Source organism: Python bivittatus, unplaced genomic scaffold (genome assembly GCF_059951505.1).
Source record: "Python bivittatus isolate LINGU-HERP-01145 unplaced genomic scaffold, Pbiv_v1 ctg000330_np1212, whole genome shotgun sequence".
NCBI classification, from domain to species: domain Eukaryota; kingdom Metazoa; phylum Chordata; class Lepidosauria; order Squamata; family Pythonidae; genus Python; species Python bivittatus.
The window spans coordinates 58,893,499-58,915,863 of NW_028277058.1; the positions used below are offsets into that span (position 1 = coordinate 58,893,499).

Here is a 22,365-nt window from a genome sequence, read left to right on the forward strand (position 1 = left end):
ATTCCTATTTTGCAAGTGACTACTGAATTAGCTATTCATAAGAAGTCCTCTGTTGAACGTGAGCATATGGAGCAGGATTTCCTACTCAGAGGCATCTATGGGAAGGAGGAACCCTTCAGACATTGTAGCTCCAGCCATGAAGTCCTTTGATGACTAAAATCAGTGCTTTCAGTTGGTCCTGGAAAGGAACTGAGAATCCATTCATTTTTTTAAATTCAAAACTTTTATTAAGATATATAAAACGTACAATTAAAATACAAATCAGAAAAGAGAGAAAAGACAGAAGATAGAAGTAAAAGAAAAAGACAAAAACTAAAAGTGAGATCAAATAGAAAGATGGAACAAAAAGTGACTTCCGACTATCTCCAATACAGATACTGTATAAGTACAAATGAAAAAAAAGTTAATCTTTTACCACTATTTAATCCTAATTCATTTTATTTCTATCAACACATTCCATCTAACCATTAAATCCCACAATCAAAACTTAATTTTTTCCAACCCAAGCACGTAATCTAGGAAGGGTTGCCATGAGGAGACAAATTTAGAAACAGTATTATCTCTTATTAAGGCTGTTAGCTTCACCATTTGAGCCAAATCCATCAGTTTAATAATCCACTCTTCCACTGTAGGTATAAGAACTGGGAAAACCATTCAGATGGTTTTGTAGCAATGCCGTATGTTTGGGTGCCCAGCCCATGTAGGACATTTTCCACGGTGTTTACTCACTATTGAAATCACTGGTCTCTTTCAAGGCAAATCAATGTACCACGCACAGTGGCAGACCACCCCTCCCAAGGAACGTGGTCGGGTTCTTCTCCCTGGAGATGCCAGGGACTGAACCCGCGTCGTTCGTCAGGTAGAACACAGCCAGGCTTTGGGTTATGCGACGCACCCCCATCTGCCCAAAGCCCACCCAGAGTCTCACAGCCAGCAAGCCGATTCCACCTATATTCCTTCCTGAGGGAATATCCCACGGTCTCTTCCATGGGGCTTCTGCCCAGGACAACCTTCCAGCTTGATTCCTAATTAACGGCGTCTGGACATTTCTTCGGCATCTTTTCCAATGGCGTCCCTTCAAGTGGTAGAACATAATTAGCTTTCGTTATCATCACCATCATCACACACATAGAGTACTTCATACGTAGATAAACACAAAAGCACCAAACTCCACTCGTCAGAATTTTACCAAGACGCTCTTCTCTTCTGCTTTGGACAACATTTTAAAAGCAACCCCTCTTTTCTCAAAACGAATGGCAACTGTAGGGGAAAATGCAGAAGACTTTTCTGCACGGCACTAATATGTGCGTCACCTCTGGCCCCGCCGAGGCACGCTGAAAGCATCATTGTATTCACCAGTGAACTGGCCTAGCGTGGTTGTGATATACTGTAATGATGCCCTTAGAGAAGCTGGGTGGAAGAGGCAGCTGAAGCTCCGACTTGTGCCAGGAGATAGGCTCCCGAGGTGATGCAGTTACCTAGCAGGGTTTGGTGCTGGCGATCGGCTTGGAAAGAGCCCCCAGGTTGACCTCTGGGCCGTTCAGGCAAGACGACTCGGTTTCCCTTCCCCCAAGTGGCGCACTTTCTTTCTTGTTCTTTCCCTCTACAGGGGGACAGCGGGGGACCCTTAATGTGCAAGACATCCCCCACCTCTCCGTTCTACGTGGTTGGGATCACCAGCTGGGGCAAGGGCTGTGGCGAGGGAAGAAATCCAGGAATCTTCACTTCTACTCAGGCCTTCCTTGAATGGATCCATGAGGAAATTGGGAAAGTGGAAGAGATGCCTCTCCAAAAGAGGAAACCCCCACACAGAGGCTGGACTAAAAATACAGCAATGCCCCCAGCTTTCAAAATTGAGATTTTACAACTCCTCAAGAAATATTTGGAGGAAGACCCGAGGCCTAGGACCTCAGTTCCTAAGACTGAGTTTCCAGAGGTGGATACCGTCCCTTTGCTCAGGAACGCCCTTCTAGCGGTTCCCAGCACCTCACCTGAAGTGAGCACAGTCCCTTTGCCTACAGAAGGCCCTTCGCCATTCTTCAGTCCCCCTCCAGATATCAATACAGTCCTTTTACCCATAGAACCCCCTCCAGTAGCCCCTGATACTGCTTCCAAGATAGACAGAGTGCTTCTGCCCACAGAACCCTCTTCAGCACCCCCTAGGATGGACATGGCAAATCCTCCTAGATACTCACCTAGCAGAACATGACACCTCTCCAAAGCTTTTCAGAAGGCCAAATTATAATGCTCCCATCTCCGGTGGTTGAAAACCATGAAATGTCTTTCCCCAGAGACAGTGCCAAGTGTCCTTGTGCAGTCTGCATTCATCCAACCTGGAACTCTCTTGAACTGCTCGATGTCTCTGTAGAGGTAATACTCACTTTAGAACCAGCATGCAGTCCTCCAGAATCCGTCCTACAACTCTAACCCCTCCATATATCCCTGCAGATAAACCTTGCTATCTCTAGAGACCTCCCATATCACTTCAGAGGTAAAAGCAAATTTGGATCCTCTGTGTATCACAAGAAGCCCAGTCATACTCCAGAGTTCCCCAATTTGCTGATGCAAATACAGGTGTGTATATAGAAGATGACATTGCAACCCATACAGCTTTCAGAACCAGCTCTATTGGAGGATCCATAAATATCCAAAGCTTTTCACTCTGGAGCACCAACACGCTTGCTCAAATTCCCCATAAATAGTTGCCTAGCTGCCTCTTTCTTGAGTGCTTGTTTACTACTGCAGATTGACCAAACATTCTCCAAAGTCCCCATAGATTCCTTTAGAGGCTGGAATTTGGAAGTTCTAGAGAAACCTCATATTCTTCATGCATCTTCTGGCAGTAAAATTGCATTTGGGAACCTCCAAATACTCTGCCAAATAAAGGCACATGTCCAGGTTCCCGTCTATGCCTGTCCAGACCCAAGACTTTCCCTCCAAGCTCTATGCTCATTTTCCGTGTCCTTTGGCCAAGGCAGTACTTCCACTCTCAATTGCCAGAGGCTATCCTCAAACGGCCAGCTGCATCTGAGGACACATAGGAACAGGTCCCAGCCCTTTCTCCAACTCAAGTATTTGGCCCCAACCTTAGGGGCTGGTGCCCAGAGTTTCCAAGGAGGCAGTGATAGGAAAGAACAGTTGTGATACAGCCTGTGGAAGATGTTCGACTCATGATGGTCAGGAACAGATCTCTTAATGAGCATCTTGGGACAAAGATGCACCTTTCTGCCCTGGACAGCCCTATAGTAGCACATGTACATCTGAACAGATGGTTAGTACATCAGGTGAACAATCTGTCTGCCTTGGCCTCACTTGTTTCCTGATGGCCTTGAGGCTATAAAGTGGCTAACGATGATAAAAAGGGAAGGAGACGTGCTAAGGAGAATCCTGGAAATCCGTTTTCTTCATAGTGCAAGACTTCCAGTGTCTTCATTCCAGTGAGGTGTCAGCCATATTAGTCTTGAGAAAATGTGGTACTTAATTAGACATTTGTGGATCTCATGTGTGACTTAATATGATTCTTTGTTGTTTGAACATTAATTATGCTTCCTTCGGTTGAATAACTGCAGGAAACAGTCTGGGGGGAAGAAAACCAGCTTTGCGATTTTGGTTCTTTTTCTCTTGGAGGAGAAGAGCTACCTGTCTGGTCCAAATGACTGACGTAACGAACATCTTGCAGCAATGAGTGTGAAATACCATTACTTCAGGTCCTTACATGAGGCTCATCTTTTCCAATCTCATGTCCTCCAGATTTAACTGTGCCAGTTGAGAATGATAGGGTATGTCATCCAAAATAGATAGTTGGAAGAGATTTATTAAAAATAGGAAAGGAAAGGAAAGGAAAGGAAAGGAAAGGAAAGGAAAGGAAAGGAAAGGAAAGGAAAGGAAGCTTGGACTTCTTCTAAGATGGATGAGAAGTCCGCATAATATAATATAAGAATACTGAGTGTATTCTTATGCAGAAGCTTGTCTCAAAGGGAAGGGGGATAAGAAATAAGGAAGGGAGTGAAACAGGACAACAGCAGTTCCTATTTCTTAATCTGCTGAGTTGATCAAAGAAAGAGGGAAGTGGTAGGAAATCAAACCTGGAGAAGAAAAGAGCTTGGGTGTCCCCAGCACACAGCAGGCTGCAACCGAAGGTGATGGCAAGAGAAGATCTGTAGCCTGTTTTGCTGGAAAATGAAGATGAGGAGATTTCACAGCTTTCTTTCTTGCTGCAGAGACAAGGCCTTGCAAATCCAGTTCACAAAGTGGTAGAGCCGGAGACTACCGGAAGGGCCATTTCCCCTTCCTCTCTAAAGCACCTGTTACCAGGTCTTCTGAACAAAAAGATGTTGCCGGAGTGTTCCCTTGCTCTAAACCCAGCCGAGGAGTGCATAATGCCCTGTTCTGCCTTTGCTGTCCTGAGGACCTTGCAGTTTCTCACCAGGCATGAGACTCACCAAGGCCCTGCTTGCTTGAGCTGTCCCAAAGGGCAGAACAAGCTTTTGGATATGTGGGCAATGTAAGGTTTACCCCGTTCCACTCAGAGAAACTCTCGTGACACGTGTGTCAGCCAAGAAGTTTACTCAAGCGTAACGTTCGTAATTACAGACAAAGCCAGGACTGGCTTGGCACATTTTACAATACAATTTATAGTTCCCCGTTCCCGCACTTAGCCCCTGTTGCTTGGTTACAGATCACCCGCAGCAATCCCCCCATCACTCAAATGGGAGATTCAGTCCAGCTCTTTTGTGTTCTTGATTGCTGTCTCCCGCTGGCGTTGTTGTTGTGGTCGTCGATGGGTCTTTCTTTTGCGCAAAACCGGGAGTTCCCCAATCACGAGCTGATTGCTTGAACTCAAATCCGCGGCTCTCCCCTTTGTCTACAGCGCCCGCGGCAATCTGGCGTTGACACAACGCATCCGCTTGCGGTTTAGTTAAGCGGCGCCAGCTGGCCCGTTAATCAGTTCGCGGTTTCTCTCCTCCCCTTTCCTTGCTAGTGCTCGAGCAGTGAAACTGACTAAGCGCGGCTGGGCAAGTCCCTAGCCGTGCCGTGCCGGCTGACTCTGACAGGCAGAAACACGGCAGGGAGATTTTGTAGGAAACTGTTAAACTGTCTTTGGACGGACTCTTAATTCAGGTGGCTCGGCTTAACCACTTCTAAAAATGTATAATGGGTTAATGTATTTTGGGAACCCATTTGAATAGTTGAAGTTTCACAGAGTTGTACAAACTCATACAACGGCTTAATTCAATAACCAGACTAAGCATATTGTGGGAACGTCACCTCTCTATGTCTGTGTTAATAAATATTCAACTTGTGGGCTAAATAGAACTCATTTGAAAATCACTTTTAGAGAATAGCTAGCTAAGGGAAAATGAGAGATGCCAAAGTGAACTGAAGATCATCAGAAACCTCAGATAAACAGTCTGGGTACAATGACCCAGTTTCAGCCTCATTAGCTTGCCAAGAACTTTGTGGGGAAGTGCAATATTTTCCAGGCAGGACCAAAACTTCTTGGCTCTTGAAACGGATGTGTTCTTGGATGAACGAGTTGCTCCAGCATTCTCCGTGAAGCTCTTGGGACGGACCAGCGGCCGGTTCCTTTGCATCCTTCCCAAAAGCTGCTAGGACTGCTTGTACAATTTGGCAGCAGCTGCATATCATGGATTAACATTCTGAGATCTGCTGCTCCCACTGGCCAAGGAGCTTGTTCTAGCAACGCTTCCAGAAGATGCTTAAGCTTCCAGAATGTCTATTGTGAAGACATCTCCCAAGCCCTGCCATAATCACCGTCCCGCTTTCAGTACTTATTTAGAGCCAGCATTACGGTAAGTCTATATGAAACAGCAAACGAACAAGGCCGGCTTCCAGAGAGCTCTTCCATGGCGGAGTCCACCTGGCTAGTCCATGAAGTGATGAGTGGCCTATTCCTTCCACCCCTCAGCCACCAGTCAAGGCCAGGCCTGTCTCCTAGCAACTCGGAAGGAGAACCCGCTGATGTCGGCATCTCAGTGCTGAGTATGACTCAAACAATGTGGAATAGAGTCCAAGGGCCATTGCTCAGGATGGGCACCCAGCCAGGGCTGCTACTGCTGTTGCTGCAGTTGTTGGGGAGCAATGGCTATGACCCAGATAGTAAGCAGGGCCTGGGGGGATCTGAGGGAGGTGTGGGAATCTTGCCACGGCTGCCACTCTCTGGCTCCCCCCCCCACCCCCGGTGGAAACTTCCCCAACAGTGTCTCCACATCAGTGCTCGCCCTTGTCTTCACGAAGGCTACCTTCGCGGTCCTTTCAGAATTGGGAACTCAGGGAGCACAATGTTCAGATAGCTGCACGAAGAACCACACTGTCGTTTCTGTGGGCAGCTGCAGCTTTGCGGCTGGCAATGTTTTTGGATTGATGGGCATCTTTGGAATTTGGGACTGCGTTGTGGGCATTCTCACAAAATGGCCCATTCGGAAAATGGCTGATATATCAATGTTGCCATTCAGGAACCCATTTTCCTGGAAGAAAAGGTAGAAAATTTCCACCTGTCACTCCTTCAGCTCTCCAGGAGGCTTGCTGTCTTACCAGCACACCCTCCGAAATTCCTGTTTTCAAATAATGCTTCTACGGCCCACGTAGGTCACACAGGCAAACTTGTAAATAATCTGCTGCTTTGCTCTGAAGCCTTCCAACTACTCATTTGTTCCTTCAGAAAGATCTAAAATAGTTGGAGCAAAGAACCTGAAAAGAAAGTCACATTCAGATAGGGATGTTTGGGGAGAAAGAAGCAGTTGGGAAGATGGCCTCAAGATGGCCTGAGATTTAGACGCAAGTAGAGAGTAACGATTTTACTCTGGAAAGCATAAACATTGGAAACAATGCACGTTGGACTGAGATTTCTGGTTTGCCTCCACTGAGGCACTAAATAGTCCACAGGGCTCATGTGAAGGATAGCCAAATGTATCTCAGGCCCTGAGGGCATGTCCCTGTTCACTACCGTGGAAAAGTCCAGCTTTTCTCCTGAAACATCTGTTCTACTTTGAGTAAGACTATTGGTCTACCAAACCAAGCCCAGCTAGCTCAATTGTTCATACTGACTGGCAGCAGGTCTCTGGGATTGCGCCTTGGATCCTGGCCTGCGCTCAACTCAAGGTGAGGGTTAAGAGTGCTCTTGAACACTCGGGTGTGAATGCCAGCACGCCTCCCCAGGGAGTGCTGATCAAATGGGGCCACAGCTCCTCTCAGGTGGCCAACCGAAGCCGTCTCATGAACCCTGCTGGCTGAAGTGTTCTGAATGAAATCTCCCACCAGGCCTGCATCCTCTGCCATATTTGATATCCTTCTGGAACCAAGCTCCCTGACAACTCTGACCCTGTGAACTGTAAGGCTTTGAACCACAGCCTACTCTGCTTTTGCTCATTGATACTTGCTACCTCTGTTTCCCCTTAGACTGTGGGAAGCGACCCCTGGCTCCTAGCCACAAAAGCAGCATGCGGGACGTGGGTGGCCTCGACGGCTTGCCCGGAATGTGGCCTTGGGTTGTCAGCATCCAGGTCCTTTCTTCCAAGGGTCCTCAGCACTTTTGTGCTGGGTCCCTTCTTGCTGAGCGGTGGATCCTCACCGCAGCTCATTGCTTCAAGACAAAGAAGAGGTAAGAGACTGGCATCTGAAAGAGCAGTAAATGCCCCTGCAGTGAGGAGGCTTCCTCAGGCTGTCACAGAGGAAGGTGTGTGGAAAGGGAAGGCTGGGGTCACACGACGAACAATGCCCTTCCTTATCTAGCCTGGCCATCATGAGCCTGAGGGTGCTACCTGCTGCCCAGGGATGATAACATGTGCAGCTCAACACGCTGGATAGGTTCTACCTGAAGAGCTCCAATGCCAAGGGGTGACTGTCCGATTCAGGTGAACTAGTAGTAAAAGTTGGTTATTTTGGAGAGAGATTTCTGAGGCCACCTGATGTATATATAGCATGTCCAGTGGTGTCATGAAGTAAAACCACCCTAAATGGGCTTCTTCCTAGATCTGTGGAATTTGGGGTTGGGGTAACTGACGGTAGCTACAGTGCTCTTAGAAAAGCCACTTTCTGCAAAGATGGGAGCAGAAAGGAGGAAGGGATGGTATTCGATCTGAGGGTGTCATGCATTCCATATAACCATCGAAAAAGGGGGACATAATACAAGTCGATAGTCGATCAAAGTTCCAGTCCCTTAAAAATATTTAAAACATGTATGTCTCAAATACACCTGCACTGAATCTGTGGCAATTGCTATACCTCATCCCCTCAGACATCATCCCCTTGCAACATCTGGAGGAGGAGTAGATTCTGGACCAGATGATGTCCAAGGTGTCTTCCCACCCCACAGAGCACGTAGGATCCGATGCCTTAATCAAAACGATGAAAGTAACATCATGCCACACGCTCCACCTGCTCTGTATGTGGGTGTGATATCAGGACATGTGTACGAAAGGCAGAGCGTGTGGTGTGATGCTGCTTTGGTGATTTTCACCCCCGTCCCCCGTCTCCCCGAAGATATCTCTGAACCTGTACATCTGATGACTCTGTGAAATCTTGCTGTAGATTTAGAAAAGAAGTCGGATTGGAAAACTATCATTCATTCCAGACTGAGTGGACCCATTGATAGATCTCTGGACTGAGCCAAGTCATATCATTGTTTAGTCCCTAGAAACAGTCTGGAGTAAAAGCCTGGAGTGAAATCTGGCAGACAAGAAGCAACTCTTTTGCCTCCCTTCTTGCTGAACAGCCAGCCAACAAAGATGATAGATAGATAGATAGATAGATAGATAGATAGATAGATAGATAGATAGATAGATAGATAGATAGAAAGAAAGATAGATATACAGATAGATAGATAGATATACAGATAGATAGATATATAGATAGTTTCACAAGGGGGCAAAATAACTCACAGGGCATATTGACATTAAAATACTGGTTGTGTCCAAGGAGAAGCCAGACTGCCACTTTTAATGAATGCTTGAATTTGATTCCAACTCTGGTATTCTGCGAAATTGTTTGTTCTGCTTTAAGAATCCCTTGGTCTAGAAAAGCAGCTTGAAAGTATTCCTCTAAAATAAATATATTTTAGAGATTGGGCAAAGCTGCTTCTTGGATTGTTTTGAGAGTGATCAGGGCAGCTGGTTTTTGAGGCTTTTGTTCTGTCAGGGGAAAAACCTCTTTAAACACGGGAGACAGACACACCATAACATAAGCCACTTCAAAGTTCTAAGTCTTTATTAAATGTTAGTTCAACAAGCAAATATAAATTCCATCAAGAACAGACAAGGTACTCACTTAGATTCACATTGCAATGAGGACCAGCACCAGCAAGCGGTCAGGGAAGACAGCTTGGCCGAGTGGCCACGACCCCCTCTTTGCAATCCTTTTTATCCTCAAAAACCGCAGACCACAGACATGACTCCCAGGATTAGCAACTCATTCATAACGTTCCCAGTGCTAATCTTACCACACTTCCCTGTCCTTTGTCCTTTTCCCATCAGCAGTTTGCTTAGTCTTGCAAGTTACCAATTTCCTATTATTGCCCAAAAAGCCACATTTTGGCTAGCTTTGATTTTATTGAATACAATTAAAATTAGCATTAAGACATATTAAAGGTTACTAATAATTTTCCTCTCACAGTTTTGACCATCAGCACCTGGAAAGGGAGATTTCTCTGCTTTCTAAGCTGGTTGAGCCCATGAAGGGGCTGCTGCGGTTTCATGAGTAAACGCATGGACAATACAAAACATGACTTCCACATCTGTTTGGGATATCTCTCTAATAGCTCCATCTAAGGGAATTAATCAAGCCCTCCCCCTGCCCTGGCTGTTTGGCATCCTGCACGCTCTGAAAAATGCTTGGCGGGTTCCATGTTTCCTGATGCACATTTGAGCACTGTTGGTCCCGGTGCAAGCACCTTCATGAAGTTGGAAGTGCTGTTGCTTCTCGGGACTGTGCTGATGACATCCTTCCGGATTTTAACATGCGCTTTACTAGTTCTTACTTGGGCGTGAGATGCCCACCTGAGAGTCATAATTTGCATGTGCAGTGGCAGTCAGTTGATGTGTGTCTTTCTTAGGCAGAGTGAAGGATTGGGGGAGCGGACTTTTTGACTGGGGGGCTTTCTTTGAAAACTCTTTTTTTATTTTTTTTTATTTTTATTTATTTTCAAATTTGTATGCCGCCCATCTCCCCCAACGGGTGACTCTGGGCGGGTCAAAATAATAAAAAAGAAAAAACACAGGACTCTCCAAACATGAACACAATCTATAATAAGTTTAAAAACATATATAAAAATGGCCTAAAAACCTCCTATACTTTGGCCCTAAAAAACCTGTAAGATGCTGGGGGGGACAGCCCCTCACTCCGCCAGCCATCTCCACAGGTGCGGGCCCCCCTCTGGCCCCCAGGCTTTCTGGCAGAGCCAGGATTTGATTGCTTTCCTGAAGGCCACGAGGGAGGGGGCACACCGCACCTCAGGCGGCAAGATGTTCCATAGGGCGGGCGCTGCAGCAGAAAAGGCCTTATGGTCTTATCCTTATGGTCTTATCCTTACTTGCAGATTCTTTAATCCTTGGAGGATTCTGGTGGGTGCCACGTATCTGTCCAATTTACCAGACACTGTACAGCTACATTCTGTGCGCAAACTTGTCCTTCACGAAGATTACAGTCCACGTACCAAGGCCAACAATATTGCACTGATAGAGCTCAACAGGCCGGTCATCTTGGACAACTATGTGCAGCCAGCCTGCTTGCCTCCTGTCACTGTGGGCTCTGAGCCTTCTTTCCAAGACTGCTTCATTATTGGCTGGGGCACTGACATCCAGAACAGTAAGCATGGAGATATGGAGGGTGACATGGGCAGGAACACCCTCAGGGTTCAACTGGAAATGCAGCCATGTATGTGCACAGAGAAGGGCAAACTGAGAGGTGGATGAAAATGTCTGCTGTACTTCTACTGAGTTCCCACAGATGAAGTTTGCAGGGCTCTTCCACACACCTCTCAGATATGACAAAGTTGGGGTTTATCACAGCTTCTTCCTTCTCTAATTTTGAGAAGCTCCAAAGATGCTGAGATACCTTGGGAACCATGAGGTGTCACATCCACACCCACAACTAAGAGCCACAAAACAAGTTTATGGAGGTTTTCATGTTTTTCCTTAAATGATCAGGCTCTGAACCATGCAGACCTCAGACTTGAAAATGGGGGCAGAGAGGTGCTAAGGAAGGGACAAGGTAGAAGCCAAACTAATCTGTTCCCTTTACTTGGAGGGGTGAAGACCTCTGATGTTCTCCAAGAAAACAGAGTGAATATTCTGGAGACGAAGAAATGCAACAGCAGCCAGTGGTACAACGGGGCCATGAGTCCTCACACCTTCTGTGCTGGAAATGAGGAAGGAGGGGTCAACACTTGCCAGGTAAGAAGCAACCGTTACCCTGGTTGGCAATGGCTTTCTCTTAGCAGTCATGTGGTCAACCTCTGGAGTTACAAGGTAGCCAACAGTGTCCACCCATGCACTAAAATACAGTGACATCTACAGTAACCAATCATGCACAGTCAGAGAGCCATGCAAGAGCTCCTTCCAGTCGCAATTCCTAGTGATTTCATGGACACGACCTCTGGGGAGGGCACAGTGGATCTGCAGGGTGCAGGGGATGGCCTCAGCTCTCTTCCAACTCTATCGTTCTACTCCCCTGGGATTTTCCAGGCAATGTGCGAAAATCGTTTTCCGTTGCCTGCTTTGGTGGCCATTTTTCAACTTCCAGGTGCTTCCATGTCATCTCCCATCAGATCGTAAGTAGGGATGGACGGGCAGGAGCAACCCTGCGGCTCCCATGGCGCCGAGGGCTCGGTGTGATCAGAGCAACGCTTCCGAGTGGGCTTAGAAACGGACCCGCCTCCCGTGGTTCACTCTTGGCATCCCAGAATTGCACGGTGGCATTTACTGATCCCATTTATATGTTGTCTTTCCACTCAGCCAGATTCTCAGGAGGCTCATGAAACTTTAAAGCCGCATAGGAAGTTTTTTTAAAAGCACATTTAAAAACTTGGTGGAAAGATGCATTTTAAAGGTTTTTTTGAATGCTGCAGAACAAATTTGGGTCTCCCACAGCACCCAGTCCTATCTCAGCCGGTGAGTCAAGCTGATGGTCAGGGCTATCTGAAAGAGATGGGTTTTATGACTGCCTCCTTGGGGCAAAGCACATTCAAATGAAAGAATGTTTCATTTGCTTTGTATGGATTGCTAATCAATCATAAACCTGTTTTGGAATTCTGGAAGCGCTAAGCCTGTTGAATTACTTCCTCTCCTTTTGCTTTTATTCGGAAGGAACCCGGATTCACGCGCTCTGCTCCTCTTGCCCTCCACCAGAGGAGGGGGAGATTGCTGCTCCTGTAAGCAGTTCTCTCTTCTCTCCCTTCTTTCCCTTTTCTGATGTTGAGGTGGAATCAGCAGCTTTTCTGCCTGGCCTAAAAGACAATTGCGGGCACTTGACCAGCACGGGTAGCAGCTGTTTCTGTCCAAAGAAAGTGCCCGGCAATCTTTCTCCGGAATCTGACACCGTATATCAAGGTCCAGAAACCGCAGTGTAAAAGGGAAGAGGTTTGCACACTTAGATTGTGTCTGCTTTCAGAGGACTGTTGGGGGGGAGGGCATAGGATGAGAGCTGCCTTACACTGTCCCCGTGCAAGCTCCACCCCTTTGTATGTGCCCCGTGACCTTGCAGGCGTGTGTGAAAGGGGCAGAACTTCCTTTGCAATGGTGCAACATTTCTTTTGCCATTTGGGTGAACACCTTCAACCCCGCAGGTGCCTCTCTTTGCTGGGAAAGGCTCGGCTGTGGGTCGGTTTAACATTATGGTCCTCCTACTGCTGCCAGGGTTTGCTAAGCCTGGAGTCATGGAACGGGTTCTGTGAGGGCACCCCACTTCTCTGCTAGGCTAGTCACCTAGACCTCAGCCCACATAGGAATTTTCCACGGTGTTTGCTCACTATTGAAATCACTGGTCTCTTTCAAGGCAAATCAATGTACCACGCACAGTGGCAGACCACCCCTCCCAAGGAACGTGGTCGGGTTCTTCTCCCTGGAGATGCCAGGGACTGAACCCGGGTCGTTCGTCAGGTAGAACACAGCCAGGCTTTGGGTTATGCGACGCACCCCCATCTGCCCAAAGCCCACCCAGAGTCTCACAGCCAGCAAGCCGATTCCACCTATATTCCTTCCTGAGGGAATATCCCACGGTCTCTTCCATGGGGCTTCTGCCCAGGACAACCTTCCAGCTTGATTCCTAATTAACGGCGTCTGGACATTTCTTCGGCATCTTTTCCAATGGCGTCCCTTCAAGTGGTAGAACATAATTAGCTTTCGTTATCATCACCATCATCACACACATAGAGTACTTCATACGTAGATAAACACAAAAGCACCAAACTCCACTCGTCAGAATTTTACCAAGATGCTCTTCTCTTCTGCTTTGGACAACATTTTAAAAGCAACCCCTCTTTTCTCAAAACGAATGGCAACTGTAGGGGAAAATGCAGAAGACTTTTTCTGCACGGCACTAATATGTGCGTCACCTCTGGCCCCGCCGAGGCACGCTGAAAGCATCATTGTATTCACCAGTGAACTGGCCTAGCGTGGTTGTGATATACTGTAATGATGCCCTTAGAGGAGTTGGGTGGAAGAGGCAGGTGAAGCTCCGACCTGTGCCAGGAGATAGGCTCCCGAGGTGATGCAGTTACCTAGCAGGGTTTGGTGTGGCGATCGGCTTGGAAAAAGCCCCCAGGTTGACCTCTGGGCCGTTCAGGCAAGACGACTCGGTTTCCCTTCCCCCAAGTGGGGCACTTTCTTTCTTGTTCTTTCTCTCTACAGGGGGACAGCGGGGGACCCTTAATGTGCAAGACATCCCCCACCTCTCCGTTCTACGTGGTTGGGATCACCAGCTGGGGCAAGGGCTGTGGCGAGGGAAGAAATCCAGGAATCTTCACTTCTACTCAGGCCTTCCTTGAATGGATCTTGGAAAAGATGGGGAACACTGAAGTGGAAAAGCTTTCAGAAAAGAAACATCTAGCGGTGCATGGAACTGAGGGCCCAGTAATGCTCCAATCAATTAAAACAGTGAATCCAGCAGACCATTTGGGTGTGAATACAGTCCTTCTGCCCCCAGCATTGTCTCTGACATCCCCCAACTCCCCTACAAACCTGGACACACACTCTTTGACTACAGGTAGCCAGACAGGTACTCCTAATATTTCTGTTAAAATGAACATATTTCCTCCGACCATTGATGATTTTCTAATAGGCAATAGCACTACTGGAAAAGATACAATGACTCCTCCATGCCCATGAGTGGTCTTTCAGGAGCCCTTGATACTTCTCCAGAAGTGGACACCATATCTTTGTCTACCAATCCCTCTGTAGCAGCCTCTGATACCCTTCTACTGATAGGCGTATTTCCTTTGTCCACAGATAAGTCTTCAGCAGCTCTTACAGATCCTTCAGAGAAGGACACAGTCTCTCTAGGAAGCACCAGAGTGCCTCTGCCAACAGATCCTCCTCCAGCTGACACTGTTTCAGAGGTGTCCATGGTCCCTCTGCCAACAGATGCCCCTCCAGCTGATCCAGAGGTGCTCATGGTCCCTCTGCCAACAGATGCTCCTCCAGCTGATCCAGAGGTGCTCATGGTCCCTCTACCAACAGATGCTCCTCCAGCTGATTCAGACGTGCCCTCGGTCCCTCTGCCAACAGATGCTCCTCCAGCTGATTCAGAGGTGCCCACGGTCCCTCTGCCAACAGATGCTCCTCCAGCTGATTCAGACGTGCCCTCGGTCCCTCTGCCAACAGATGCTCCTCCAGCTGATTCAGACGTGCCCTCGGTCCCTCTGCCAACAGATGCTCCTCCAGCTGATTCAGAGGTGCCCACGGTCCCTCTGCCAACAGATGCTCCTCCAGCTGATAAAGAGGTGCCCACGGTCCCTCTGCCAACAGTTGCTCCTCCAGCTGATTCAGAGGTGCCCACGGTCCCTCTGCCAACAAATCCTCCAGCTGATTCAGAGGTGCCCACGGTCCCTCTGCCAACAGTTGCTCCTCCAGCTGATTCAGAGGTGCCCACGGTCCCTCTACTGACAGATGCTCCTCCAGCTGACACTGATTCAGCCCATAACACTCCAGAGGGAGATACATTTTTATTGCCCATAGGCGTTTCTTCTGGAGCCATGGACTTTTCTCCAAAACCTTCTATCGAACTGAGTGATAACAAAGACCATCCCCAATTGTCTGAAACAATTTTGGAATATCCATCCATTGAATCATATCAATCAATTTCAGTAGGTTCACTTCCATATACTGAACCACCATATCTACCTATAGAACAGCCCGTCACCTTAGAACTACCATACATTCCTCAGGAAACAGCCCGTACACCTTTAGACCCTCCATATATTCCAAAAGAAATAACTCCCACAAATCCAGAGCCCCCATACCTTCTTCCAGAGTTGACAGTAACTCTGGAGCCTCCATATATTGCTGGGCTGAAGCTTACATCTCTCTCCCTAAAACCAAGAGATGCAACAAATCCATACAGCTTTTCAGAATTCCAAAATAGCCTTCCCAAACCATCTATGACAACAGATCTGGATAAACCTCTGAAGGCAAAGGTCACTCTGGATCTTCCATATATCCTGCAAGAGTCCCCAATCATACTACAACTCCCAGATATCCCTCCAGAAAACCCTATTGGGATAGAACCTCCATACATTCCCCCAGAAGCACCAGTCACTGTTCAGGAACAATACACCCCCCAAGAAACAGATCCCAATTTGGAACACCCATATCCACTCTCAGATTCATCTTCTATGTTGGAAACCCTACGCACACATTCAGGCAAAATTCAAGTTCCGGAATTTCTATTACCATCTTTGGGTTCACCACATTCTTCCCCAAAATCTTCTACATATATCCTCCTAGAGAAATCTGCTCAGCTGAAAAGCACCTATGCAGATTCTTCATACAGTCATCCAGAAACTTTATACTTCCCTCCCAACACAGCAATGCCCCTTGAGCCTCACTATACTTCTCAGCCCCCATACAATCCCCTCAATACAGCAATGCCCCTTGAGCATCACTATACTTCTCAGCCCCCATACAATCCCCTCAATACAGCAATGCCCCTTGAGCATCACTATACTTCTACTTCAACACGCCCATACATGCCTCATGAGTCAGCTGGCTCTCTGGAGCAGCCATACATTCTTCCGCAGATGCCTCGTCCTCTTAGGAGGCCCCATATTTCTCCAGAGCCCCCATCTACTTCAACACCCCCATACATGCCCCATACATAAATTTGTATATTTATCAGTTATCAATTATTAATCATTTATGACTAGTCTATCTATAACACCATTTATTACGAGAAATTATAGCTTTCATTATAAGATTTGTATCATTTTTGTCCATTGATTATATATATATATATAGTAATTTATATCAGTTTATCGAGTTTCTATTGTAAAATTTCCTAATCTATTACATTACTGTATCTTTTCATCCAACCATTGATAAAACAAATCCCATAGCATATAAAATTGTTTGTCTTCTTGCTCTCTAATTTCAAATGTCAATTTACTCATCTCAGCACATTCCATAATTTTCTTAATAACCCGGGGGATCCTTCAGCAACACCTCTGCTCAGTAGCTACTCCCGTCTGACTGCAGGCTGCCCTTCACCCATTTCTCAGGACTTCTCAGGAGCAGGGAGAAGTAGACGATGATGTTGGCGCAGCGTCTGCTTCAGATTAGCTGCTGGTGAAGGCGGCTGGGGAAAACCAGGTTCTTCTAAGGCTGGGACTGTTAGCAGTTCTAAAGGAGAAGCGCAAAAGCAGCTTTTGGGGTATCTGGCTCAAGCCAAATTCTCTGGTAGATGAGATGCTTTTAAGTGTGCCAGTTGCTTAGCACTTTCCTCAAGGATTTGCTTTCGCGTTTCCATCCAGCCACAACTTATCCCTGCACTTATTGTTTCTTCTCAGCCTGCGGGAAGCGGCCTTTGGCACCTGACAAGGGCAACAGTATGCAGTTTGTGGGTGGCATCGACACCTTGCCTGGGACATGGCCGTGGTTGGTCAGCATGCAGGCGCCCTCTTCCGAGGGCCTCAGCACTTGTGTGCTGGATCCATCCTTGCCCCCCACTGGGTGCCCACTGCCGCTCACTGCTTCAAGCCCGGGAAGAGGTAAGACGGCAACATCTCAGACCGCAGAGGTCTCTGCAAGCACAGAGGAGCGTGAGGTGGTTTTGATTTTGCCACTTGGAGGCAGGCCTGGGGGACCATTCAGGAAGAGCCTGCTCGTTTTCCTAGACACGTATTTCAGGATCTGGAAGGCCACCCATAGTTACCCCAGATTTGTATGTTCCACAGTTCATCTGTGCCGATGTTTAACTAACTCTCCAGGACAGCCACAGGGTCACAATTGGGTTTCAGCTGAGGATGTCCTTTCGGACTTTAAAACGTGCCCTAGAAGCAATTATTTTGGGGCCAGATGCACATGTCATTTGCACGTCTGATACTAATAATTACACGTGCAATGGCCTTCAGCTCACGTGAATTGTTATTAGGCAGAGTTCAGGCGTTTGGGGGGGTAGACCTCAAGAGTTTGGATAAAGCGGAACTCTGGCACCAACCTGGGCGGGCTCTCTTTGAAACACCCATTGGCCTCACACTTATAGATCGTTGCCACCTCAGAGGATTTTGATTGGTGCCACAGACATTTCCAATTTGCTGGACACCGTACAATTACGCTCTGTGTACCGCATCATCTCCTACCAAGACTACAATCCACAAACCGAGGCTAATGACATTGCACTGCTAGAGCTCGGCAGCCCTGTGACCTTCAACAACTACGTTCAGCCAGCTTGCTTGCCGCACGTCACCATGGACTCCGAAGCCTTATTCTCAGACTGCTACATCAGTGGCTGGAGCATCACCACCCGGAAGGGTAAGCGAGGAGGCGTGTTGGGAGACGAGGGAAGCGCTTTGCTCAGGTTTGGCTGAAAATGCAGCGGCGTCGATGGTGTAAGCGGAGAAGGAGATAACGGCTTGATTGATAACTCATGTCGGGCCAGCCAAGCATCTTGTGGCATCTTAACAACCCATCAACTTATTATCCAGAGGTCACACTGCCCCATCAGCTACATGGACAATAGTCCTGAGAAGTAAGTATTTCATATACATACCACATAGATAATAATGTGCAAGTGTACACCTAGAGAAAATCAGGTCCACAACATAGGCTGTCTGCAAGCTTACCCGTTGCTGTTCTGGAAGAACTCCGTCCACCTGTTTTTGGAATGTCCCCATGGGTTTTCTGAGACATTATAGCTCCCTGCTCCTGAGCATGCGCTATCATTAACTCAGGGCACTTCCACATAGCCACCTTCCTTGTCCCTCTAACTTCTGCAAATCTTTCATGATCCCTGGAGAGCGTCCTCACCACTGTGATCTGTTCTCCTCAGTCCCTGCCAGTGGGAATCCACCAGGCAGCTCCAGAGAAAGGAAACTACCATTGCTGTGAATGCCCAAGGACCTGAAGTCCTCCCTCTTTGCTGGAGGCGGGAAAACACATGCGGAGTCCTGTGAAGAAGCCGCAGACCAGGGTGGGGTCAGGGACAGGCATCGCTTATCTCCTCAGCAGCCTCAGAAGGAACTTGCAAGAAGTCAGAAGCCAAAGAAAAATGGAAACCAGGAGAAACCTGTCAGAAAATAGCTACCTGGGTAAAGAAATGTAAAAATCTTTAGCTGGGAATGCTGTGCTAAACATTAATTAATTAATTAATTAATTAATTAATTAATTTAATTATTTATTTTTACCGTGCTGTGCTGAGGTTTCCCATCAGATCACCCTGTACCACTATTGCAAGAATAGTAATGACATCCTGCCTCTTCACTCTGTGATGGAGAAATCCCGTTTGTCGGAGACAGGTGGCATCTTTGCTGTGCTGAGAGCATAAGATTTTTTAAATATTTTTTTTTCTTTCTTTTCTTTCATATTAAACCAGGCTGCTGTTTTCCTGAAATCTGAAGAACTCTGTAATTATCTGCTGCACTTCTGAATGTTTGCATTTGGGATATCTAAAATTTAAAAAGATGGGTGGATGGTTGGGCGTGTAACAAAACTGATTTCGTCCATGCCTTGTGTGTGAAACAAGCACCACAAATCTCTCTGGGTTAGTCAGAAGTAAAGTTTATTGGAAGCGTTTGCAAAGGCTGGTGGGCTTCGTTGCGAATAAGAAGCCACGGCCACATACGCACTCCGGCCTAACTATGTACCTTCCCGATCGCAAGTCCCTCCCCTTTTCCCCATTGGCTAAGGCACTCTGGGTGTACAGTCTTTCCGGCCGCTCTAGGATTTCTCCCTGGTCCCTCCCACCTCATCTATGATAATTGCTCAAGCTTTCAGCTAATTGCATTATACTGATAAAGATTGCTCCAAATTAATTGGCATGTACATTGTCCCACACAAGGAGACAACTTCCTCTCCATCTGGCACTATCTGATAACTATAACACTTAACACTACTTCCTTATCTCTCACACAGCTGCACTCGTAGCATGCTCAAGTTACTATTTCTTTGTCAATAACATATTTTATCCATCTCTCACAATCCACCCTTTTTCTTTTTATTCTTTTATTATTGACACTGTCAAGCTCTTGTAGCATTATTGCAACTTCTTGTCACCTTTGGCTCCTGACATTTCTTCTGAGTGGGTGATGAGGTTCCAACCCTTCCAACTGGGAAAGCGTATTTTCACATCCCCTTCCTTTCTCTGGGGTTCTCTGCTAAATCCTCTAAGAGGAACACACTCTCACTGTAAGGTGGTGGTTTCAGAGGCATTTGTTTGGAGACAGCTGTTTCAATCAGCCTCTGGGCTAAGCCCCCAACACAGGGCATTATACAGCATCCCAAAGCAGTTAACATCCCTATCACTACTATCAGGGAAGCTAGTACTGATACCACCATATCTTTCCACTTCCCAAACCAAGATTCCAGCCATCCTGTCAGGGAAGTGTGGCATTGTCCTCTTAAATTCTTTTTCCATCCCAAGGGAAAGGGGACCACTTGGGCTACAGGTTTACCAGAGACACATGCATAGCAATGGCTCTTGTTTAAGTTCTTTTACTGTATATTTGACCCATTCTACCCAGACATTTCCATTTCCATCTCCATACCCTGTCTCTATTTCAATAGTTTGTCGCAGATCAATTACCTCAATTATTTTTACTCCTACTGGTTCACTAGTTAATCTTACCTTAGATCTTGGGTTTGGTTGTCTGACTGTCTGCCTCTGTCCTATGATTAGCTGGAAACAACCACCTTGCACTAGTGTTGTCCTGTGTAATGACTACCACAACAATTAGTTATACACTTACAACCACAAAACACACACATTCACACACATTGGTCCTTTCCACACAATCTGTTTCCTCTTTCACTTCTTCCCCACAAAAGAACTGACGTTCCACACAGCAAACCACAGTCAACCCAATAATGACTAATAGAACAACCCCCCCACCCCCAGGACACCATACTCCAGCGTGACTTTATTTCCTCTGGAACTTCAGGTCCATCGGCTCCTCTTCAGGTTTGGATTGTCCACTCAGGTTTTGGCTCTTCCACTGGGCCCTTGACTCTGGTGCAGTGGGTCCACCCTTTTTCTCTTGTCCTTGCAGATGTCTCAGTGGTGAGGAGCACTTGGAACGGGCCTTCCCACTCTGGCTGCAGTGTAGACTCTTTCCAGGACTTGATCAGGACCCACTCTCCTGGTTGGATATTGTGGACTGCAAATTCTAAGGGTGGTGTTTGTGCTAGAAGACCTCTATTTCTGAGAAAAGATAAAGAAGAGGACAAGCCCAGCATATATTCCAACACCGCCATACTTCCTAAGCATTAGATCATTCCTCGTTCATCCCAAATTTTTCCACACCACTCCAAATGCATGCTTTGAGTCTGTATAAATAGTACCCTTCTTTTTCTTCCTTCTTTTTTTTTTTTATAATTGCAAGGCTTGATTTAAAGCATACAGTTCACAGGTTTGAGCAGACCATGTGTTTGGTAGTCGCCCTGCCCTCCTCTATATTTTGAGCTTCCCCATTAACAATTGCATATCAACAATCATGTTCAAGATCTTGGTTCTCTGTTTCTGCTTTCCACAGGAAGGTGGCTGGATTGAGGCAGGAATCAGTAGATAAAACTAAATCATCTTTTTCCATCAGAATTGCCTTATATTTTAGAATCCTTGAATCTGTAAGCCACCTGTCTGCCCTTTGAGTTAGAATTGTTCTGACTTGGTGGGGGTGCTTACCACCAATGCTCCTCCAACAGTTAACTTTCTGCTTTCCTGCACCAAAATAGGAGTGGCTGCAACTTGCCTCTACACAAGCTGGCCATCACCTGATTACTGGGTCTAATGGTTTAGACAAATAGGCCCCGGCTGTCACTTACCTCCCCAATTTTGAGTTAGGATTCCTAAAGCTGTTCCTCTGCTCACCGTTGCAAACAGATGGAAGGGCTTGTTTAGGGACGGTAAAGTCAACACGAGGGCAGTAATCAAACTTTTTTTTTTTAAATTATGCACCAATTCTTCCTCAAGAGGTCCCACCTTTAAATTTCTCAAGGGTGGGACGTTAAGTTAAAAAAAAAACTTCCTGACTCCCCTATTCATCATCCCCAAATGTCATCAACGGAATGATTCTCTCTTCCCTCTGTAATTTAGGGCAATGCTGCATAAAATGCCCTGCCCCCCCCCCACAATGGAAACATTTTGCTGGGGGTCGAATGGGCCCTGTTCGATTTCCCCATCTCATATCTCCTCCCTTCTCATTCCCATCCCTCTGCCTCTATTCTCCCAACCTCTGTGAGACTAGGCTGCAGCTGCCATAACCTAAAGATGGAGCAGGCACATAAGCAGAGAGGGCAAAAGCCAGGAAACCTATCTATGAGATCCCCTCAGGGAGGTAGATAAGAAGGAAGCAAGTCCTTAAGGAACAAACAAAGGACCTGAACCAAAAAAAGAAGAAGTTGGGCCTGAGCACATGGATACCCTCACCCCAATCCCATCAATTTGTAAATCAACCCAGCACTCTGAGTCATCTGAGTCACCCTTGGATCCTCTATGAGATTCTTCATTTCCTTTTTTAAAAAAATTCCTTGCTTCTGCAGCACTTAAAGGGGCATTTACATACCCAATTTGCCCCTGTCCCATAGGTACTTCTCTTGAGGGACACATTTTATTTTTCTCAATGTTCTTACTTCCAGACCCCAGGGGGAAATTAATTAAATCCGTCTGGCATTGTCTTGACTCTTGTTGCAATCTTGGATACAAAGG

General features: G+C 46.8%; 1 protein-coding gene across 1 annotated transcript; it reads left to right on the forward strand.

The window, feature by feature from the left end:
• Positions 1-6,050: 6,050 nt before the first annotated feature.
• On the forward strand, positions 6,051-14,513 carry LOC148215987 (acrosin-like). The gene is made up of 6 exons (XM_088141523.1): positions 6,051-6,120; positions 7,420-7,621; positions 10,553-10,821; positions 11,263-11,408; positions 13,863-14,084; positions 14,460-14,513. Exons 1-6 carry the CDS (start codon positions 6,051-6,053, stop codon positions 14,511-14,513), a joined length of 963 nt encoding a protein of 320 aa, XP_087997649.1.
• Positions 14,514-22,365: the final 7,852 nt, after the last annotated feature.

What these genes read in the sequence shown, in the direction of transcription:
- LOC148215987 (XM_088141523.1), top strand. Translation starts at nt 6,051, where the DNA reads ATGGGCACCCAGCCAGGGCTGCTACTGCTGTTGCTGCAGTTGTTGGGG. An exon ending in TGCTTCAAGACAAAGAAGAG is followed by an intron (nt 7,622 to 10,552) that starts GTAAGAGACTGG and finishes CCTTACTTGCAG; the next exon opens with ATTCTTTAATCCTTGGAGGA. An exon ending in GGGCACTGACATCCAGAACA is followed by an intron (nt 10,822 to 11,262) that starts GTAAGCATGGAG and finishes CTTTACTTGGAG; the next exon opens with GGGTGAAGACCTCTGATGTT.